At 41.2% G+C, this 24,186-nt stretch overlaps 1 protein-coding gene across 1 annotated transcript in view; it reads left to right on the top strand.

Moving 5' to 3' along the window:
• Positions 1–22,378, top strand: part of arhgap20 (Rho GTPase activating protein 20) — a 68,783-nt gene extending 46,405 nt beyond the window's left edge. Inside the window, exons 11-15 of the mRNA XM_060898711.1 lie at positions 8,812–8,976; positions 12,212–12,327; positions 12,433–12,622; positions 17,225–17,330; positions 17,409–22,378. Of these exons, the coding sequence (XP_060754694.1) occupies positions 8,812–8,976; positions 12,212–12,327; positions 12,433–12,622; positions 17,225–17,330; positions 17,409–19,105 (2,274 nt within the window). The 3' untranslated portion in view covers positions 19,106–22,378. The remainder of the gene's footprint in view (positions 1–8,811; positions 8,977–12,211; positions 12,328–12,432; positions 12,623–17,224; positions 17,331–17,408) is intronic.
• The last annotated feature ends 1,808 nt before the right edge of the window (positions 22,379–24,186 follow it).

The following is a 24,186-nucleotide window of genomic DNA, read 5'->3' as shown; positions in this document are numbered from 1 at the left end:
AGAGAAGTCAGGGGAGTGTAAAAGTGGCCCCCCACAAAGTGCAGCTTTTACCTTAGAGAATGCCTGTTGGCACTGCTCCCTCCACTGGACTGGATCTAGAGCCCCCTTTTTACTGAGATCGGTTAAAGGGCTGGTGACGTCTGAATAATTAGGTATAAACCTACGATAATAGCCAACCAGCCCCAGGAACAGTCTCACCCCCTTTTTGGTCTTGGGCCTCGGGCAGGCTGCAATCGCTGCAGTCTTGTTAATTTGGGGACGCACCTGTCCATGACCCAAGTGGAACCCCAGATACCGTACTTCCACCTGTCCAATTGCACACTTTTTCGGGTTAGCTGTGAGGCCCGCACGCCTCAGCGACTTTAGAACAGCCCTCAGATGTTCTAGGTGCCACAGCCAATCATGGCTGTAGATTATTATATCATTGAGATATGTGGCCGCGTAGGCAGCGTGAGGGCGGAGGACCCTGTCCATGAGCTGCTGGAACATAGCGGGTGCCCCAAATAACCCAAAAGGGAGCGTGACAAATTGGTATAATCCAAACGGTGTGGAAAAGGCCGTTTTCTCTCAGGATAGAGGAGTCAAGGGGATCTGCCTACAGTGGGGCAAAAAAGTATTTAGTCAGCCACCAATTGTGCAAGTTATCCCACTTAAAAAGATGAGAGAAGCCTGTAATTTTCATCATAGGTACACTTCAACTATGAGAGATAGAATGGCGGAAAAGAATCCAGGAAATCACATTGTAGGATTTTTAATGAATTAAATGGCAAATTCCTCGGTAAAATAAGTATTTGGTCACCTACAAACAAGCAAGATTTCTGGCTCTCACAGACCTGTAACTTCTTCTTTAAGAGGCTCCTCTGTCCTCCACTCGTTACCTGTATTAATGGCACCTGTTTGAACTCGTTATCAGTATAAAAGACACCTGTCCACAACCTCAAACAGTCACACTCCAAACTCCACTATGGCCAAGACCAAAGAGCTGTCAAAGGACACCAGAAACAAAATTGTAGACCTGCACCAGGCTGGGAAGACTGAATCTGCAATAGGTAAGCAGCTTGGTGTGAAGAAATCGACTGTGTGAGCAATTATTAGGAAATGGAAGACATACAAGACCACTGATAATCTCCCTCGATCTGGGGCTCCACGCAAGATCTCACCCCGTGGGGTCAAAATGATCACAAGAACGGTGAGCAAAAATCCCAGAACCACACGGGGGGACCTAGTGAATGACCTGCAGAGAGCTGGGACCAAAGTAACAAAGGCTACCATCAGTAACACACTACGCTGCCAGGGACTCAAATCCTGCAGTGCCAGACGTGTCCCCCTGCTTAAGCCAGTACATGTCCAGGCCCGTCTGAAGTTTGCTAGAGAGCATTTGGATGATCCAGAAGAGGATTGGGAGAATGTCATATGGTCAGATGAAACCAAAATAGAACTTTTTGGTAAAAACTCAACTTGTCGTGTTTGGAGGAGAAAGAATGCTGAGTTGCATCCAAAGAACACCATACCTACTGTGAAGCATGGGGGTGGAAACATCATGCTTTGGGGCTGTTTTTCTGCAAAGGGACCAGGATGACTGATCCGTGTAAAGGAAAGAATGAATGGGGCCATATATCATAAGAGTTTGAGTGAAAACCTCCTTCCATCAGCAAGGGCATTGAAGATGAAACGTGGCTGGGTCTTTCAGCATGACAATGATCCCAAACACACTGCCCAGGCAACTAAGGAGTGGCTTCATAAGAAGCATTTCAAGGTCCTGGAGTGGCCTAGCCAGTCTCCAGATCTCAACCCCATAGAAAATCTTTGGAGGGAGTTGAAAGTCCGTGTTGCCCAGCGACAGCCCCAAAACATCACTGCTCTAGAGGAGATCTGCATGGAGGAATGGGCCAAAATACCAGCAACAGTGTGTGAAAACCTTGTGAAGACTTGCAGAAAACGTTTGACCTCTGTCATTGCCAACAAAGGGTATATAACAAAGTATTGAGATGAACTTTTGTTATTGACCAAATACTTATTTTCCACCATAATTTGCAAATAAATTCTTTAAAAATCAGACAATGTGATTCTCTGGATTTTTTTTTCTCATTTTGTCTCTCATAGTTGAGGTATACCTATGATGAAAATTACAGGCCTCTCTCATCTTTTTAAGTGGGAGAACTTGCACAATTGGTGACTGACTAAATACTTTTTTGCCCCACTGTATATCCCTTTGTTAGATCCAGTGTCAAATAAAAGTGAGCTGCACCTAACCGATCAAGCAACTCATCAATGCGAGGCATTGGGTATGCATCAAATTTAGACACCACGTTGACCTTTCTATAGTCCACACAGAACCGAACCGACCCGTCGGTCTTGGGAACCAGGACCACTGGGCTGCTCCAGTCACTGTGGGACTCCTCGATTATGCCCATCTCGAGCATGGCCTTGAGTTCATCCCAGACCACTTTTTTTTGTGTTCGGGTAGGCAGTAATGGCAGCTACGCACCACCACCCCCGGGGGCGTCTCAATGTGGTGTTCTATGAGGTGGGTAGGGGCGAGAACACATCGGAAAATTCCTCCTGCAACTTGGCTACCTCCGTGAGTTGGGTCAGTGAGAGGTGGTCTCCACAGGGGATCGGAGTGTTTTGAGATGTTACCTTTTTTACCTCCGGCCCCAGCTCCGCCTTCTCTGGAACTATCAATGCCAACGCCACGGGGACCCCCTCATTCCAGCATTTTAAAAGGTTGAGGTGGTAGATTTGCAATGCCCTGCCCCTATCCACTTGCCTCACCTCATAGTTGATGTCCCCGACTCGCCATGTGACCTCAAAGGGCCCTTGCCACTTGGTGATTAATTTAGAACTCGACGTGGGCAATAATATGAGTACTTTGTCTCCCAGCATGAACTCTCTAAGGCGCATGCCCCTGTCATACAGCCGGGTTTGACGTTCTTGTGCCTGCCGCAAATTCTCCTGGGTTAGGTGCATGAGGGTGTGGAGTTTTGTGCACAGGTCAAGAATATACTGAATTTCATTCTTGCTAGGCGAAGGTCCCTCCTCCCATTTTCCTGTAGCACATCCAAAATGCCACGCGGCTTACGCCCATATAATAATTCGAATGGAGAAAACCCTGTGGAGGCTTGCGGGACCTCTCGTACTGCAAATAACAGGGACTCGAGCCACTTATCCCAATTACATGCGTCCTCACTTACAAATTTCCGAATTATGTTCTTGAGTGTTTGGTTAAATCGCTCCACTAAGCCATCCGTTTGTGGGTGACAGACACTGGTGCAGATAGACTTAATCCCCAGTAACCCATACAGTTCACGCAGTGTGCATGACATAAACGAAGTGCCTTGGTCTGTCAGGATTTCTTTTGGAATCCTGGCCTGGGAGATAAAGCGGAAGAGCGCTTCCGCAATACTGCGTGCTGAGATATTGCGGAGAGGCACTGCTTCCGGATATCGCGTTGCATAGTCCACCAGAACTAAAATAAAGCGATATCCCTGTGCTGACTGATCTAATGGCCCGATGAGATCCATCCCAATTCTTTCAAACGGGGTCTCAACTAGAGGGAGAGGGCACAAAGGCGCTTTTGGAGTGGCCGCGGGATTGACTAATTGGCATTCACAGCACGCCGCACACCATCGACGGATGTACCCACAAATCCCTGGTCAATAGAACCAGGCCATTATTCGGGCTAGTGTTTTATCTTGCCCTAAGTGTCCAGCCATGGGATTAAAGTGAGCCGCATGGAATATGAGTTCCCTACAGCTCTTTGGGATTAACAACTGGGTTATTCGTTCATTAGTTTGAGTGTCCTGCATTACTCGGTACAATCTATCTTTAATAATAGCAAAATAGGGGAAGGTCGGTGCCACGCTTGGCTAAAGAGTTTGACCATCGATTACTCTCACTTGGTCAAACGCATGCCGCAGAGTCTCGTCTCGCGACTGCTCTAATGGGAAATCCCCAAGGGAATCCCCGAGAGAGGGAGGAGGGGCAGGGTGCTCCTCACTCCTCATATCGCTCTGACACTGTGCTGACATAGACGGCTCTGCAACAGCTTCCCCAATCAATGCCACACCGGGAGCTTCCCGTGATGTATTTATGCAGGACCCACCTCTCATTATGTGTTCCATCAATTCTTTAAACCCTGGCCAATCAGTTCCCAAAATTAAGAAATGGGTGAGACGAGGGTTAACTGCCACCTTAATTCTATGCGTTTGGCCCCAGAATAGAATATAGATGGACACTAGAGGGTAATTGTGAACATCCCCGTGCACACATAACACCTTCACCACTTGTGCTCTCCCCAATGCCTCACCTTGTACCAGGCGTTGGTGAATTGAGGTCTGATTACAACCGGAATCCACCAACAAGTGATATATATCCCCTTGAACACTTACTGGAATGCGATACATTCCGGCCCGATCAGGGGCGGTCTCTGGCACGTCGGGGATCCAGATCACAGCTCCCACCTCCCTTGCAGAGCTCCAACTCTGGAGATGCTCTGACTCCCCACCACACCAGCACACCAGCCCAGGCTTTCCCTCTGCACCCGCGTTATGGGAGTCACTCACCTGAGGAGGAGACAACACAGAGACAGAAGAGGAAGATGGGAGGACACCACGGGTGCGAAGGGCCGGCTGGGGTGGAGCCAGCCGCCGCCTCCATGGTAGGGGAACAGGGTGGGGAGGGGAAAGACAGACAGAGGGAGAGAAGAGAGAGAGAGGAGAAGTGAGGAGAGATGCCTCATCTGCCTGCCGTCGGAGCCACCTCCAGATGGTCCTCCACCAGCCCGATGGCTTGTCCTAGCGATGCCGGGTGATGACACTGGATCCATTCTGTTGTTCCTTCCGGAAGTCGAGAGATGAACTGTTCCAGTGCCACCAGATCGATGATCTCGTCGCGGTCTCCCGCCCTCAGCCACCGCCAGCAGGCGTCCTGGAGTTGCTGGCCAAATGCAAACGGCGGGCCGACCTCTTCCAATGCCAGTATCCAGAAGCGCTGGCGATGTTGTTCCGGGGAGCGGCTGACCCGCTGCAGGATGGCTTTCTTCAGGTCAGCATACACCAGTCGGCTGTCAGCAGGGAGCTGCAAGCTGCACCTCACCAGTCAGGAGCAGGATGAGGCATGCCACGCGCTGCTCCAGCGGCCACCCCATGCCTCGGCCGCTTGCTCAAAGAGGGCGAGGAACGCTTCTGGATCATCCTGCGGGCCCATCTTCATGAGGATGCCAGCTGCGGTGATGGTCGACACCCCTGCTGATGCAAGCAGATGCCGGAACACCTGGCAATTTTCTTGCTGGGTCAGCATCAAGGCTTTGAAGCGTTGCTCTTGTTCCTTTCGGAGGGCAATCAGCGTACCACTGTAACAGTTCCTGATGTGGGTGGAGCACAGAAGCACGGCAGGCGAGAGTTGATGTTCACATACACACTTTTTATTTGGCTTTTCAGCTTGGTTCATTCATTCATTCATTCATTCACTCATTCAGTCACATACAGGCGTTGGGGTCGAAGAGCTCCTCTTCTCTGCTCCTCCCCTCCTTTTATGCTCAATCCCTGGTTCTTTCTCCATGCTTTCACGGAAGGCGGTCGCATTTCGCTGCCTCTCCCTCCCCTAATCTTTCCTGCTTCTGCTTCTGCTGTCTCGTCTTGTCTATTGTCTGCTTTTTGAGAGACCCTTTCTGCATTGCTCTTCAAACCAAACCAAAAATCATGGATTTGATAAACTGGTCTCTTCACGCAATTGACACAGTCTTCTCGATGAGAAGCCTGGGTTTGGGGGAACCAGCCTGTCCTGCCGGAATGTTTGCAGCTGGTTATATGATGGACGCGTTGGAGTGGTGGTGGGTCGTGTGCCTGGTGGTTCTTTCTGTGGAGGACATTGAGGATATCTACCTATTCGGAACCATGACAACAGGACTTTTGCTGATTGGATTAGGCATTGCCCTGGTGTATCGAGGAAATCAGAAAACAGTGACAGCTGTTCAAAGCCCCATAAAACTGCCCGACATGATTGAAGCGGTGGGCAGAACTGTCGGCACTCAGACTGTGGCTATTCACAACTTGAACCGCACCGTGGATTCCATCTTGGAGAAGTTGATGGCTTTGCAAAGGGAAATGGATCAATTCGGGGGCCAGCGTGGACAGGCAGGGTAGTCAGAAAATGTACACATCTACCTGTCTCAAATTCCAATCTTATCTTCGGCTCTCTTAGCCAGCAATGCCTTGGTCAAGGCCATTGCTGTGGTAACAACTCCCCCTGAAGATCACTGCAGTCAGACTCTCTCTGTCCCCCCCTTCCCACGGTCGCCATTCTTACCCCTAGTGTGTCAAGTCGGTAAGCGCCGTCTGGCTGCAGGACCGGACTGCTTGTCTGCGCTGGGTTACCTATACCTATCTGCCTCCCTCACTCCCTTCCCCCCCTTGAGTCCTGAGTAGTTGTAAAGTGTACTGTGTGTGTGGAATTTGTGCTTATGTGCTGAGGTGTTTTTTTTAAATGTTCCCACACTGTGTGTCCCTAGAAGCATAGTGTGTTTTTTTTTTTCTCCTCCTCTTCCCTCATGTCATTCTGTATTTTTCATCCCTGTCTTCCTGTCCTGTCTACCCTATGTCAATTGTATGGTGTATATGTACAGACAGGTTGACGGCTAATTTCGCTGGTACATGTGACTAGTGACAATAAAGGGCTTATCATCAAACAAACAAATACACCCATACATTAATGACACCAGGTGTAATGACTTAGCCACTTACCTTCCCTGACACCGCCCTCCATTCACAAACTGCCACTTGGCCACGCCCCTGTTGCCACAATATGCAAAGTTGAGAGTGCTGAGTAATGCTAGTTTGGTTAATTAGACTGACAAATTAAAAAATAAAACATGATGGCATATGTTGTTATAGAAAAAAATTCTATGAGATGGTGGTGTAATATGACTCAACACACTGTGGTGTTACAATTACCATCCCAATGAATGGCACATCATATACTGTATTTACAGTTACATTTTATGGAAAATATTGTGGAACATGTTTTATGTAGATGTTTTTGAATGTCCTTAAAACAAATTATTTCCTCTAATTACATACATTATAGCAGCTATAAACAGTTGTAAGCTCACCAGCCTCTATTTTTCCTCTTTTAATTAAAAAAAAGTTGCAAAAACAAACGAACAAAAAACAATAGTTTGTCATGTTAACAAGACATTTCAAAGAGCAAACTGCTCTGTCCTAAAGACTTTTAGACAAATATTATTTTTTAAATAACACATTTGTCCATTTATTATTTGGCTTAGATTATATGGAACATCTGCCATACAAATCTGTGTGAATGATTGTTTACCATTGAATTAATAACATATTAGAACAAGTGATTTAATATAAACTGGGCCCGCATGGTGGTGTCCTGGTTAGCACTGTCACCTCACAGCAAGAAGGTTCTGGGTTCGAGCCCAGTGGCCAACGGGGGCCTTTCTGTGTGGAGTTTGCATGTTCTCTCCGTGTCTGCGTGGGTTTCCTCCAGGTGCTCCAGTTTCCCCCACAATCCAAAGACATGCAGGTTAGGCTAATTGTTGGTTCTAAATTGACCATAGGTGTGAATGTGAACGGTTGTTTGTCTCTGTGTCAGCCCTGCGATGACCTGGTGACTTGTCCAGGGTGTACCCTGCCTCTTGCCCATAGTCAGCTGGGATAGTCTTCAGCTTGCCCGCCACCCTGTACAGGATAAGCGTTTACAGATAATGGATGGATGGATTTAATATAAACCATTGAATTAAAGCTGGAACTACTGTTAGAACCTTGCTGTTATGTAGGAATAACACACAACAGACTGTATTGTTATACGAAAATATAATATAGGGGTGCACTATAGACAGTGATTTGGCAGTTATTACAGTGTTTAATTTATTAATGAACAACACTACCAATTTGAATGGTTTATAGTTAGATTTAAATGTTGTAGAATATCTGAGAGACAAGTTAAAAAATTATCACCTACATTATATCCTGTTGTCACATACATTATAGCTCTGATAAACTGTTGTTCGTTCAACAGCACCCACACACACACACACACACACACACACACATATATATATATATATATATATATATATATATATATATATATATATATATATATATATATATATATACACACACACACATGCAAAATGTCATATCGTGCAAACTCATTTGCAAACACATTTTTTAAATCCATTTATTATTAGTGGTAGACTACATGGAGTATCCACCATACAAGTCCCTGTGTATGAGCTGTTACTCTAGAAACAACATTTTATGAGCACATTAATCTTAACCTATTCTTCATGAATGTTACAGCCAGAACTACTGTCCAAGCCATGCTGTTACACGAAAATAATGCACACCTTCTGACCAATCATGTTTGATAATTCAGCAGTGCTGTGCTGTAATCAAACAATAATGTAGTAGACCACATTTAGATAGATTGTGAAATGATTTTTAAAAGTTACAGGCAACTCACATCAGTTTTTCATACAATATTCAGTTTTAATACATTTTTACAGCTATTTTAGTGTACATACTTCAGTCTTTCTCTAGTGGCAGGACATTTCTCAGGTGGATCCCTGATTCATACCTCTCCTGGATAAGTGAATTATTTGAGTATTAACACTGATGGAATGTTAGTTCCTTGAAGAATACATGAATGTGACTATTGAGAAGCAGTTGCTAGAATGACAGTTCTCAGGGCAAGCTAGAAGGCATTCCTTTCTACATCTGGAATTTTCAGTAAATCATATAGTCCATAATGTATATCAGACTTTATTTTCTCTCTCTGCAGGACATGCTAGTGTTTCTGTTCCAAGAGGGGCCATTCACAAGGGGAATTTTCCGGCGTTCTGCTGGGGCCAAAGCCTGCAGGGAGCTGAGAGACAAACTGGACTCAGGAATCCAGGTTGTTCCGATGAGCAGACAGTCTATCTTTGTGATTGCTGCTGTACTGAAGGTAAGTGTTATGCTATGATACAAACCAAAATTTAAAAACATAATAAAATGTGATATTACCAGATTATCAGAACAGATTCGCTTTATTTTGCATCATTGTTGCTAATCATCCTCTCTTGATTATTTGTAAGTGATGTTTGTGTATGTTTGCTGCTAGCCATTATGCTGTGATGCAATGTTTTTCCCTGAATCAGACTCTGTTTATGATTTTGTTCATATGCATCCCACATGTTGAGCCCATTCAACTTACTGGAGAAACGCTTATATTATAGCAAGCAGACAATGTCTGAGTTTTTTTAATAACATGCAGACTTACTAGTTTATATACAGTATGTTTATATAGGACATATACATATAAGCGGCATGGTGGTTCAGTGGTCAGCACTGTTGCCTCACAGCAAGAAGGTTCTGGTTTTGAGCCTCATGGCCAACGGGGGTCTTTCTGTGTGGAGTTTGCATGTTCTCTGCGTGGGTGTGCTCCTACAGTTCAAAGACATGCAGATTAGGTAAAATACCCAGCCAGTAAAATACAAGACAGTGCATACTTAGTGCCGGTCCCAAGCCTGGATTGATTGGAGAGGGTTATATCAGGAAGGGCATCCGGTGTTTAAAAAAAACCTATGCCAAATCAAATATGCGGATCATGATGATCCATTGTGGTGACCCCTAATGGGAGTAGCCAAAAGAAGATGATGTGTATATATAGGATATAATAAGCATTGCTGCTTTTCTTCCAATTTTGTAAATGTAGTCAGTATTTATATTGCTGCAAACGAACAAGGACAATGTTTGAGTAGCCTGAAAATTCGGCTGTCAATCAAACAAATGATTCATGCTGGATATTATAATACTGTGGTTATGGCAGCGGTGTTATGAGTCATATGTTGTAATCATGTTATTGAGCTTAGGGGGCTGCTGTGAATCTAATCCTATATCTTGACAAGTACTGTATGTGTTAGCTGTTTTGAGCACCAGTCGGTCAAACTGAGGAATGTTCCATGATGGTATTGCATAATAAGATTTAGACAGGTGGCCTATGTCACATTATATGGATTATTCCAAGCAAAAGTATTTTGTGCTGTAATTGAATAAACCTCTGGAAAAATGAGATATTTTAAGCCATTGATTGACCATTAGTGTTTCTATGGTCATCTTCACACCTGGTAGTTCCTATGCTGAGTTTGAATCAGAGACAAATTAATAATTTTGGGTTGTGTGCTAATTGGTTTGGGTTCATAGTTCACATAATTAAACAAACCAGGAAGTGCAAAAAACAAAACAAAAACCTGCTGAGCATAGAGAACGTGAAACCAATGTTATATAGTTATGTAGGTAACTAGCAAAATACAACCCCAATTCCAGAGCTGTGTACAATGTAAATAAAAACGTGATGATTTGCAAATCATGAAAAACCTATATTTCTTTAAAAATAGTACAAAGACAATATATCAAATGATGAAACTGAGAAATGTTATTGTTTTTTGAAAACTATTTGCTCATTTTTAATTTAATGCCAGCAACATGTTTCAAAAAAGTTGGGACGGGGCAACAAACGACTGGAAAAGTTGCGCAATGTTAAAACAACAACAACTAATTTGGTTAATTGGCAACAGGTCAGTAGCATGATTGGGTATAAAAAGAGCATCCCAGAGAGTCTGAGTCTCCCAGAAGTAAAGATGGAAGATGGGGAGGGGTTCACCACTCTGTGAAAGACTGCGTGGGCAAACAGCATGACAATTTAAGAATAACTTTCCTTAGTGTAAAATTACAAGTAATTTGAGGATCACATCATCTATGATACATAATATCATTAAAAGCTTCAGAGAATCCAGAAAAATCTCTGTATGCAAGAGACAAGGCTGAAAACTGACATTGGATGCCTGTGATCTTTAGGCTCTCAGGCGACACCGCATTAAAAGCAGACACGTGTCTGTAGTGGAAATCACTGTATGGGCTTAGGAACACTTCAGAAAACCATCGTCTGTGAAAACAGTTCATTACTGCATCCAAAAATGCAAGTTAAAACCAGATATAAACGATATCCAGAAACATTGCTGCCTTCTCTGGGCTCAAGCTCATTTACGATGGACTGAGGTGGAGTGGAAAACTGTCCTGTGGTCTGATGAATCAAAATTTGAAATTCTTTTTGGAAATCATGGACACCACGTCATCTGAGCTAAAGAGGAGAGGGACCATCCAGCTTGTTATCAGCACACAGTTCAAAAGCCAGAATGTGTGATGGTATGCATTTAGTGCACATGACATGGGTAACTTGCACATCTGTGAAGGCACCATTAATGCTGAATGATATATACAGGTTTTGGTGCAACATGCTGCCATCCAGTCAATATCTTTCTCAGGGAAGGCCTTGCTTATTTCAGCAACACAAAGCCAAACCACATTCTCTACGTATTACCGTACAACTGCATGGCTCCATAGTAGAAGAGTTTGGGTGCTAAACTGGCCTGCCTTCAGTCCAGACCTGTCTGCCATTGAAAACATTTGGGGCATTATGAAGTGCAAAATGTGACAGAGGAGACCCGAACTGTTGAGCAACTGAAATTGTATATCAGGTAAGAATGAGAACATTTCACTTTCAAAATTCCAACATTTGGTCTCCTCAGTTCCCAAATCTTTACAACCCCTGTCCTGACTTTTTTTTGAAACATGCTACTGGTATCAATTTCAAAATGAGCATATATTTTTCAAAAAACAATAAAATTTCTCAATTTCAACATTTGATATGTTGTCTTTGTACTATTTTCTTTAACTGTTTTGGAATTGAGGTTGCATTAAAACAACTAAAAACAATTAACATGTTTTGTATATCATATCCCAAGTTTATTTAAATGTCTTGAGCACAAAAAAAAAACTGCTGCTCATAGCCCAAAATATGTGCCATGTTTGGGTCACATCCTGCAGTTGAGTGGATTCGGAGTGAAATCGATTTCTTGCAAGCTATTTTTGGAACTGGAGCAAGACCATCTCAGTCCGACACACTCAGATTAGTTGTTTTGGTCTGCACTCAAGTGCAATTGTTCTGTTCTCACCTGCTTAAATAACTAAATACTGTTTATCTGAAAGCACTCAACAAACCTGTAAAACCCTGTAGACCACATTCAGTTTAAAAGGTGTTTAAAAGGTACCTTTTGTGACCTCTTTGCATGCCAAAACCTAGTCTAACTTTATAGATTTGCCAAAATTTGTATTTATGTATCTGTGTGTACATCATGTAGGACTTCCTGCGCAGCATCCCAGGCAGCCTGCTGTTGTCGGACCTCTATGAGAAATGGATGGCCACCATGGATTTGTCTGAAGAAGCAGAGGATAGTCAGTTAAAGGCCATTCAGGGGTAATTTATAGCACATCTGAATTAGGAATCTAGCATCTCAGTCAGAAACCCAGCATTAATTTGACAGAGCCAATAGGCTTATTGATCTCTTATCCTATTTTTCAGTTTGGTGATGTCTCTTCCTTCTGAGAACATCCTACTCCTAAAGCATATTTTGGCAGTGCTGTACAACATTCAGCTCCATGCTGAAGACAATCAGATGAATGCCTTTAACCTGGCCATATGCATTTCTCCCAGCATGCTCTGGTCCCCAGCTCCCAGCACCCCTGAGATGGAAGGAGAAGGGACTAAAAAGGTTGGTTTCACCCATTCAGATCATTCTTACTGGTTAATTTCTGTTAACATAAGACTTTAACATAAGACTTTAATATAAGATTTTATTCCTTTATTCAAAATGAGAGGAATTATTTAGTCTTTGAAATTACTGCTTCTCATTTTCTTCTCAAATTATCACTTAGTTATTGGATTTCTTACCGAAATATATTTGTGGGCATAAAATATACAACAGGTGTCAGTTTCATGGTCTTTTTATTATTTCCAATGGTTCGACAATTCATGTAATGTAAATTTTGTGAAAATTGTGTGTATTCATAGTCTCTTACATCTTTTATGTGAGGATAGTCTTTCACATATTTTGTTTTTATTTGGAGATGTTTTTGAGTTTGCTGGGAAATATTTCAAGCATTTCCTTTAGATTCTTGAGGTCAGTGTCATTCTCTCATTATCTTGCTGTGATGGAGCTTTTGAGTCTTGCAGTTTGTTTGGATGTGCTTGTGGCAGCCTGTGTGTTGCCATCCAGGCCCCAAAAATGTAGATTTCAACATTCTCCAGCAACACTGATCTTGTCAATGTTGGCTTAAAGGCTGCCAAAGTAAACCACTGCAATCACAAACTAAACAGAATTTGTTTGTGTAGGTTTTACTGTCGTAGTAATGTTTTTTTTCTTTGAGGGGATAATAAGAACCTTGCTATTTTACCTTGCAGTTCTTCTCTGCCCATCACTTTGGTGTCCTGCACTTTTATGAACTAAGTTTTTCATTCTGTTGACTCCTTCAGAAAACATAGAAGTATATTTTAGATCTATTTTTTTCATATTTGAGAAGATATTGTACAATTTACTGGTTCTATTTCACTAGCACTACCCATATATCATCTTTAGATGCTACTTTGCATTGCATAGTTTGTATCCTATGCATACTAACAAACACATTTTTGCAGGCATTTACAGTGCACTGACACTGTATAATTGTATAACTGACACTGTATAATTGTATAACTGACACTGACACTCTTTTTTTTTTTTTTTTTATCTACACACACAGGCAGACCTTTTGCCAGAGAACTGTAAAATCACAGAATTTAATGCAAAACTATTGAATATAAACAAAAACGCAACCTGAAAGAAACTTAAAGTATCCTTCATTGATCTCACTGCTCAAAGTGTATTTAATTTTTGTTTTAATGAAGAGGAATCAGTAAATAAGGGACATATAAGCAAAACTGGCCTTTTGGTTTGCTCTGTATTTCTTATATCAAATCAAAAGTTGGAATTCCAAATTGGATTACTTCATTAAGCTGGGGATTTATTCCAGGGGTTTATTTGCATTTCACAGATAGCGTAATAAAACTAATTAATTTCAGGCTGCCTTTCTGTGTGGAGTTTGCATGCTCTCTCCGTGTCTGCGTGGGTTTCCTCCAGGTGCTCCGGTTTCCCCCACAGTCCAAAGGCATGCGGGTTAGGCTAATTGGTGGCTCTAAATTGACCGTAGGTGTGAATGTGAGTGTGAATGGTTGTCTGTGTCTATATGTCAGCCCTGCGATGACCTGGCGACTTGTCCAGGGTGTACCCCGCCTCTCGCCCATAGTTAGCTGGGATAGGCTCCAGCTTGCCTGCGACTCTGTAGGACAGGATAAGCAGCTACAGATAATGGATAGATGGATTGAATTCAGGCTGCTTAACATACATAGGTAGGGGAGAGCAGGGAGACTTGGGACAAGTTTTCAGCTTTTGTAGATTGTGTGAAATTCTTTGCAGGTAGCAGCACATTCATATTACATTAGAGAGTATTTACTATACCCTCTTACCACAACATTATTTTCTCAGCTTGTCACATATACTGGCTTTCAGGCTTCACTTTTTCTGTCATTATTTTTGGCAGAGAAACATGAGACACTGAGAGGAGATATGGAACATTATGTTGGGATACTTGGGACATAGTGGGGAGACATGGAATAAAAATAAAATACCTAGGCCTACATGTTAATAAATTAAAATTAATCAAAACTTGTAACATATGAACTGTATGAACACACAATGCTGGTACAGCGATAGAAAAATGTCAGTTTACCCAAAACCTAACTCGACAAAACAGTTTCATTCTCAAGAAGGAATTAAATAAGCTTAATCCTCATACAGGTACATGCCCACATTTTAAAAAAATTAAACAATTTTATATTTGTAAACCACGATAAAAAGCCTGTAACATAAACTGTCCCAACTCTCCCCATCTGGCCATTTTGAAGAAAAATTCTGAAAGTCAAACAAAACCCAAAAATAAACGCCGTTTGCAGATCAAGTTCCCTGATATGCTCCGCTCATGTTTAAATTAAAACTAAAACTTTATAACAACAATTTATCCATTTTAAAAGCTATGATATTGCTAAAAATAGGCTTATCTGGACGCAACCATTTACACTGAAACCGGATAGCCGCCTGTGACATAACCAGACCACTAGCATACCGTTTACCTTATTAACACAAAGCCATCAAATAAAGGCTTCTAATTCTAAAAAAATACCCCTCTTTATGTGTTCACTGCTGCAGATGGAAAAGAAAGAACTTCACTCTGCTGTAATGTACATGTGACAAATAAAGGCTTCCAATTCTAAAAATCTAATCAGAACTTTTCTAACCATGTAATTTTTACTGGCAACAAAATATGTGAATCAACACAACTTTACTTTCATGAAGTTTAAATCTCACTCAGCTATTTAACACATAGACAGTACTGACACAGATTCTAGTAAATAATCCTGTTGTCATAGCAGCATGATTCTTACCATCTAAAACGATTGATTTTCTCAGTGAATAAAAACAAACAAAAACAAGTTACATGAAATGATCAATGATCAGGCTTATTTTTATAGCCAGACGCTTGACACTCCGGCATCTTTAGGGTTGTTTACAATTTAGAAGTGATATTTATCCACTAGGTATTAGTTTTGGTAAGTCATGTGGTGAGTAAGTGACATCACAATCTCGCAATATTTGAACCTCGGAGAGAGTAAGATGGCAGCACCAGGGACATTTTAGTTTAAAAGAAAAACAATCTGTATACAGTATACAGGTACAAATATGAACAAGTGAACACTCTAACATGTCTTATATGGATATTATCTGTCAGTATAAAGAAGTTATTTTTTGGGTTTTGTTTGGTTTTAAATGTTTCCCCCCCCAGAATTTTCTCATCTCATTATCTCTAGCCGCTTTATCCTGTTCTACAGGGTCACAGGCAAGCTGGAGCCTATCCCAGCTGACTACGGGCGAAAGGCGGGGTACACCCTGGACAAGTCGCCAGGTCATCACAGGGCTGACACATAGACACAGACAACCATTCACACTCACATTCACACCTACGGTCAATTTAGAGTCACCAGTTAACCTAACCTGCATGTCTTTGGACTGTGGGGGAAACCGGAGCACCCGGAGGAAACCCACGCGGACACGGGGAGAACATGCAAACTCCACACAGAAAGGCCCTCGCCGGCCACGGGGCTCGAACCCGGACCTTCTTGCTGTGAGGCGACAGCGCTAACCACTACACCACTATGCCCCCCCCCCCCCCCCAGAATTTTAGTTTAATAAATAAATAATACTATATATATGGTAACTCTAGGCTACATACTTTAATTTCTAACAAATCCCCAATTCACCAGCATACATTGCACCATAGAATGGAGGTGGAGATGAAGTAGAAAATACACGTTTTAGCTGATTAAAATATTTACCTGCACAAACCTTACTGCAGTGTTCAGCTTCTTGGCTCTGAAGGAAGTAGGTTACTTTCAGGAGTAACATCTAACTTCTGATGTAATCTAAAACCTGATTGGTTGAAATTAATTTATGGAAATACAAACTTTTCCAAGTCTCCCTACTGTCCTGTACATATGGTGCAATTCTAGCATAGGGGAGGAACTTGCATGGCACACACTACAGGGAGGGTCGTCAATGAAATTTTAAGTAATATAGTTAATCCTCTAATTTTGCATTACTTCACTCATAACATATGCTGTTTGTGAACATTATCACAATTACTCCACAGAATTGCGCTATAATGATGTTCATGAAAAGTTAAGTCATCAATACAATTCCTGTTTAACCTACCAGATGTCAAATTAACTTGTTCCTTTGTTGAGCAATCACATTTTATTGGCTACCAGCTGCTATGATGAGAAACAGGATTAACCAGTCAAATAATGTTTTTCCATGTTTGCTTGAAAGCCAGCAATAACTACACTCTGATTCGGGATATTGGGGTGACAGGGTTAATGCAGGCAGAAAAAAAAAGCAGGCTAGTTTTATAACTACTAGGCTGGTTTTATACGATAAGATGTAATTTCCCCCTATTACCAGCATGTTATTTTAATCATTTTCAGTGGAGCTTTCATAAAGGTATTTTAAAGGAAATAAATTACTGGTTACATTATTAGGTGGATTAGCTACTCTAAATTGCCACAGGTTTAAATGAGTGTGTGACTGTGAGTGCCTTCGTCCCATCCATGGTGTATTCCTGGCTCGTGCCCAACGTTCTCGATAGGCTCCAGATCCACTGGCACCCTGACCAGGATAAAGCAGTTATGGAAGATGAATAAATAATTAATTCAATCCTCCTTTCAGGTCTGTGACTTGGCACGGGTAATGATTGAAAATTGCTTGGCAATAATGGGAGAAGATGTGACCACACTATTTGATGGTTTTCCTCAGAGCTGTAGTCATGGATCAGGTAACGAAACCTCACTCTTATGCTATATACTTGTGCAAATTGATGCTCTAAAACTAAACTCTTCCCTTTTCCACGCAGATGTGTCCTCTTATCAGATGACTGACTCGTCTTATGATAGCCTTGAGAATGAACTTAATGACGACTCTGGATCACTTTTCCAGCCCATGCAGAGATCACGAGGCAAGCCAGACAGTCGCAGTTATGACTCAGTCCTCACACTGAGTGACTGTGACCTGGATCAAACTGATACTGACCCAGACATCACCATAAACACACACCTTTTAGTCCCATCACTAGCCTGCCCAGTCAAAACATCCTCAGTGGTGAGTCCATCCACTCCTCACCTGCATTCTCCTTGTAAAGAATCTTCTTTTCCTATGGGTGTTCGTCAGTTGAGACGTTCTTCTGAGCCTGCTATTTGGAATTCAACCTCATCCTTAACCAGATACCTAGACTGTAGGGAACACAGAAAGGGCAGTTATGAATGTGTGACAAGCCAAGGCAGAAGTGATGTAGATGTAAACCTTGAGGTTGATATAAACACCTTGAGGCTGGAAAAGCAGTGTGATACTAGTCAGAGGGATCAGAATGAGAGGAATGCCCCTCAACAAGTTAAAGAGAAATTGAAACCTTCACCTCTGCATCTAGATACCAGCTGCACAAATATCTGCCCCCCTGTGGCTTCACCAATACGTTCAGTGAGCTCTCCAGACAGTTCTCCCTCTCAGTACTCTGCTGACTTCAGCAAACATTGCCCTCATATAGTGAGTAGCTTCAAGGCATCAGTGAAAGCTTCTCCCAGGTTCCCTGGCACTGTGTCTGAAACTTCTCCTGGTCCAACTATACCTTCTCCCAAGGAATATCCACATAAAGAGAAATTAGACTGGAGTCAGTTGAGGAGCAGTCATGGGCTTCATCCAAATACCTGGCTGAAGAAAGACCACAGACTTTCCTTGTCAAAGGACAAAGGAGGGCTGGATGACAAGGACACTGGTGATCCAGTCTTCCATCCTGAGAATTTATCCAAGACAAGCCATAGCAAGGAGAGGAGAGCTCAGGAGTCAGGTATTCCACCTGCAAGGAAAAGATCTACCAGCCCTCTCTGCTCTGAAGAACCCTTGCTCGAAACACAACATTGCAGGTCAGCTTATTCCCCTGCCTTTGAAAAAACGTTAACAGTGAAGGAACTAAGAGAGATTCACAACCAGGCGTGTTCACTGAGTGACCAAACCCCGGTAGAGAAGTACTCTCAGAAAAGCACACCAGGAGGTAATACTAGCAGTTTGCCACAGTCTGTGTTCTATGGCCAGTGTGTTCGCCGTTTGGCCTTGTACAGAAATAAATCTTACTCTCTTATTCCTGTCGAGGAGAAGTCCCCTGTACGTCCTTCCTTTCAGCGTCGAGCATCTGAACCTGGCGAGACTTGTCTGGGGCTAGATAGGGAGACAGCAAAGAGGCTGGAGCATATCCACAAGCAGGCTGTAGGAAAACAAGACGTATATTCTAACCCTCATACTCATGGACCTAAAGTGTCTGACCTGGAACAAGATGATAAATATAGTAAACCCCAGTTTGGCCTCTCACCTGCCGCCAGAAAGACTGTGAGGAACTACTTCTTTTGGCAAGGAGGTGAAGATACCCAGAGTAATCTAAAGAAGAGTCAGGAAGTGACCCTGGCTGTTGTCCATGGCAAGCGGGAGTGGATGAGGAGGTGCAGTGACACACAGCTAGAAGATTTTGAAAAAATGCTTTTTTCGGAGGAGTCTTATGTCTAAGTTCCTGGGTTCTAATACAGTATTTCCCAAATTCAGTCCGTGGTCTAAATAATTGATTTAGTATATTTGTTCATTGGTAAATGCATTAGGTCTGTTAGATGAATAATAAGAAAAATAAACTGTGCAGGGTACATTAGGACTAGAGTAGGAAAACACAGCCCTAAATACAGTCCAGGATGTATGATGCCTTTGGTAAAATTGGATATAAAGGGTTATGGGGAAAAATGGTCTTTGTTGTTAATTAACTTAATCTCCCACTGAAAATGAGAGAATTATAAACTTTAATTGTATTTATTTTGAGAAAATTTGAAACATTTATCAAAAATATATTTCCCAAAAGAAGATGCACTATCAGCACCCCTAGGAATTATTATCAAGCAAATCTTGAACAGTCATCCATGACTTCCTGTTTCATTGGAGTATAAACATGAGGTGACAAAGGGGCTAAATTCATTTTGTCATGGAGAAGATTACAGAATTCATAAATGAAATTAGATAAAAGTGTCTTGGCCTTCAGGCATCAGGTAATGGCTATTAAAATGGCTACATGCCTGAAATGCCCATATTAGAGCAATAATATTAAGAAGTTTAAAACAACTTTAGATTTCATGAACCTGTCTGTAAGAGACTGCAAGTATGTTTTGCCCCTAAGCAGAGTGAGGAGGTGAGCGAGGCAAAAACGGATCACAGTTGGAGATTTGCAAAAGACAGCTGCATTTTGGAGTCACCAAGTCTACAAATCTACAATTAGACGCCACCTCCATGCCAACAAACTGTTTGGAAAGCATGCCAGAAGAAAAACTTTTCTTTCATCTAACCACAAATTTAAGTGCCTGGAGTTTTCTGGATGCTACTGGAACATTGACTGAAACTTGTGTTCTAGCGTGAGAGGAGACAAAAAATCCTGAATTAAGCCTTTTGGCAAAAATTTCCAAGGTGGGTTCTTCATAAAAAAGAATGTTCCCTGCTGTTTGGTATGATGGAAGATCTGTGATGTTGGGAGGCTTTTTTTTCATCCTAAGGCCCTTAGAATCTTATTATACAGCATCATGAACTCCATTAAGTACCAGAAGATTGTAAATGAAAATCTGACTGCCTCTTCCAGGATGCTACAACTGGGTCATGGTTGGATCTTCCAGGAGGACAATGATCTGAAACATACATCTAAATCCACACAAAACTGGTTCAGTGACCAAAAAAAATCAAGCATTAACCTGGCCATTCCAGTCCCCTGACCTAAACCCAGTTGAAAACCTGGGGGTTGAGCTGAAGTGGGGAGTCCACACAAGGGACCCTAGGGCCATGGAGATTCTCAAGAGATTCTGTATTTAGGAGCGCTTTCATATTCCTTGCTATGTATTCTTCATGGTTTACAGGAGATGACTTAGCACTGTTATGGTGGCAAAAGGAGGCTGCACGATACAAGTTCAAGTACAAAATGCAGGGGTGACAATAATTGTGAGATAGTTTTGTTGTTGTTTTCTTTTTTTTAATTGCAAGGGTTTTTAATGACCTTTTTTTTACCCATAGTTAAAAGTTGCCAATAATTCTGGTCTGACTGTATTATGAATTTTATTATGATAATGAATATGGCCTGTTGTGTACACTTACTTTTTCTATCATTCAGTAAATTAAATTCTAAACATTAAAGCTTTAATAAGGTTTATTAATATTCTATATCGTTTATCTATTGGGGGTCGTGGGTTGGCTCTAGCTCATCCCAGCTGACATTGGGCGAGAGGCAGGGCTCACCCTGGACAGGCTGCCAGTCTATTGCAAGGCTAACAAAGAGAGACAGACAGCCATTTACACTCACATTCACACCTATGGGCAATTTAGAGTAGCCAGTTAATCTATATGTCTTTGAACTATGGGAGGAGCCCGGAGCACCTGGAGGAAATCCACGCAGGCATGAGGAGAACATTCAAACTCCATACAGAAAGGCCCCAGTTGGCCAGGAGGGTCAAACCCGAAATCTGCTTGCTGTGAGACAACAGTGCTAACCACTGCACCACCATGCTACCTTTAGAAGGGCTTCGTAAGAAGCAATTGTAATTTTCTGCTGCACTTAATTTGATTATTATACTATCAGTCCAAGAAATGCAGTGAAGTACAATAAAACTAGGCATATGTATTATCTTACCAATTAACTTTTAATTTAAAAGTTGCAATAAGTAAAATAAATATATAGATTGTGTCAACGTAGGTAATAGAATAGCCTATGTGGTGGAAAGACCTTAAGTGATACTATGTAAAGTTCTTTAAAGGGAAGTATTAAATCAATTAATTAGGTTACAATACTATTGGCTTAGTAATTTTTATTTAATAGGTTTAGAAAGTATCAATAAAGGTTTATCATTAGTCTGAATTTTGGTTATATTAAAATAAGTAATAAGCTTGCTGCTGCTAAGCACAAATACTTGTGAACAAAAACAGTGCAGATATGTAATTAGTTGTCAGTAACGTGTAGGAAACTTTTCCTGGCCACAAAAATGTTGACGCCTGAGGTTCTGCTTTGGTAGGTGTAAATAATCAGGATAAATTGTATTGCTTTTTATTTGATGTCAGTGAGAATTATTGCTTATTTAATAAGATTAAGAAAATGTGTATACTTCTTTATATGCATTTGCTAATGGATAGGTTTTCTTTCAAATATAAATAAGGCCAATTTATGTGCAGTAAGAGAATAGCACATCTGGAAGCCATGTTTCTATGCTGTAGACATTGTGTATATTTTTAAGAATCTAAAGAGTAATGTCTTAAGTATATTTTCTTTTCTATTAAGACATATTCAGATTTTTTTTTTCCAGTGACGTTGCTGCCAATTCTTTATACTCATATTACCTTGTCAGGAGTTCTCTCTTTGCAGTCAGGAATCCCTTTAATTATGACACACACTCCCTGCCCAATTTTTTTTTTTTGAGCCATATAACTTTTTTATTCCTGAAATTTCCACTGACAGAACACACGAGGGTTCAATTTGACATTATTTATAGCCCAACTTGTTTTATATTTATTGCGGTTTGGTTAAACCTATTGAATTCACGTGACCAATCAAACTAACAATAAGCACTCAATAATAAATTACATAGATTTGAATTGTGATTTCCACCACCATAACAATATAAAGACACCACAGGGCTATGCTTCACAGAGCCCACTTTGAGAACCGCTGTCTTTTAGAGTGGTGATTATAGAGAATATGGTAGCAGACATAAAATACTGTACTTTTATTTATGTTTGTATTTGTTTGTTATTCAAATTGTGACTTAAGGCTCTTAATGCATTTTTGTACATGTGCTGCTGGTTTCAATGTATTTGCTATTGCAAAACTGGTTGTGTGGTGTGGTTTATGTATTTCTACTATACTTCAATAATGTAGAGAGTAGCCCCATTCTTAAATGAAAATGGATTTCTAATGGTAAAGAACTATACAGTATGTATATATATATATATATATATATATATACACACACACACATTCCCCCCCCCCCCCCCCCCCAATGTGTCATTGCAAATTGTACTTCTAGACAGTTTACGAAGTTGGTAAGACTCTCTTTTAAAATGGATATAACATCCTTTAAAGGAAGCACTTCAACAAGCCCTCTCAAATATTTGAGACTCTGCCAAATTCCATCTTACCTAACTAACCTGCTGCTGAACCTTTGAACCAGCCAGACGAGTACAAACACTCGCCGTGAAGCTTTGTCAAAATATTTGTCGTGATGCAGTAGAAGTATTTTCTTGACAAGCCTTGAACATTTCACACCACGTAAGCAGTCTGTTTGCAGACTGAGTTGTTTAACAGTTAGTGTCAGATTTTAACAGCTGCCAGTCTTATTTGATGAAACCTTACCTCATTTATGACAAGGCTGTGACAAGCATATTTAACGATAGTCCCTTTATCTAAAGTGACTCATAAGCAAAACATAATACAAACCAGTCATATAAGTGTTGAGGTTTAAGGGTTTTGCTCAAGAGCTGCTTGCACATCCTGAAAACTCTCAACCTTCACACTTCATTCAGAATGTTAGTCTTTTCAAATCAATAAACTTTACAGTACTTCATGTTCTTATATTCTAATAACAATCAATAAAACATCTGCTTGGAGTTGAAACACCTGTCTTTGTAAACAGGACCAAAAAATGTGGACTAACAATATCCAACCTATGAGGACAAGCAGGTATCTCCATTTGCCTATCAATCAAAAGCCTCTTGCATCCTTCAGACCTGGAATTTCAAAACAGCAAATTGCTGTGTATATCTAACCACTGAGCTACCATATTCCTAGTGGCACATGCAAAACATACCAATTTGATTAAGTTACATTGTAGGTCCCGTTATACAGTAATTTTTCATAGCTTTAATGTTTAGCCTATTAATGTTAAACCTGTGCTTTAAATAAAGGTTCTCAAGATATATTGTCAAACAGCCACCCTAATACAAGGACAACAAATGTTTAATTATTTCCAATCAACAAATCCCTTTTTCAAGTGGTCAGCTATTTCCAGTTCCCGGCTGTTCTGAACATCCAGCAGTGTTCACTTGCTTGTGTTAACGTATTAAAATCTAAACTTGCCTTCAAAGCTGACATTTCCCCTCACACACGCCGCCACTTCCTCTTTCATGCAAGTCTCAGTGTGTGGCAAGTGACCTATACAGTGAGAGGATGAACACAGCAACCATTCCCCTCCCACGCTATTGAAGCTGTATTTAGGACTTTATCATCATCATCATCATCATCTAATTTAAGACCAGCTTCTCAGAGTAAGAAGGCTCACACTGAATTAGGTTTTACCTTTCAAGTGTGAGCAGATACAGTTATACGGACAGAAAGATGATAGCCATGGGCATTTCAATCTTTTAGACATCATGAACTTCCAACACTATTTAAAAATCTATATCAATACAACATCAATAACTTGACTTAATTGATACCAAAATGCTTTTTTTATTTAAAAAAAATGAGTGGTGTAAATATTACTGCTGTAATAAACTACACAACAGTTTCTTTAATATTTAATTAAAACATAGTTTAAAAGTTCCATATATGATTATGATCAAGATTTTGAATCAGTCAG

This window comes from Neoarius graeffei, chromosome 18 (assembly GCF_027579695.1).
Source record: "Neoarius graeffei isolate fNeoGra1 chromosome 18, fNeoGra1.pri, whole genome shotgun sequence".
In the NCBI taxonomy this organism is placed as follows: Eukaryota; Metazoa; Chordata; class Actinopteri; order Siluriformes; family Ariidae; genus Neoarius; species Neoarius graeffei.
The sequence above is the reverse complement of the archived record's forward strand: the minus strand, read 5'-3'. Positions and strand labels throughout refer to the sequence as shown.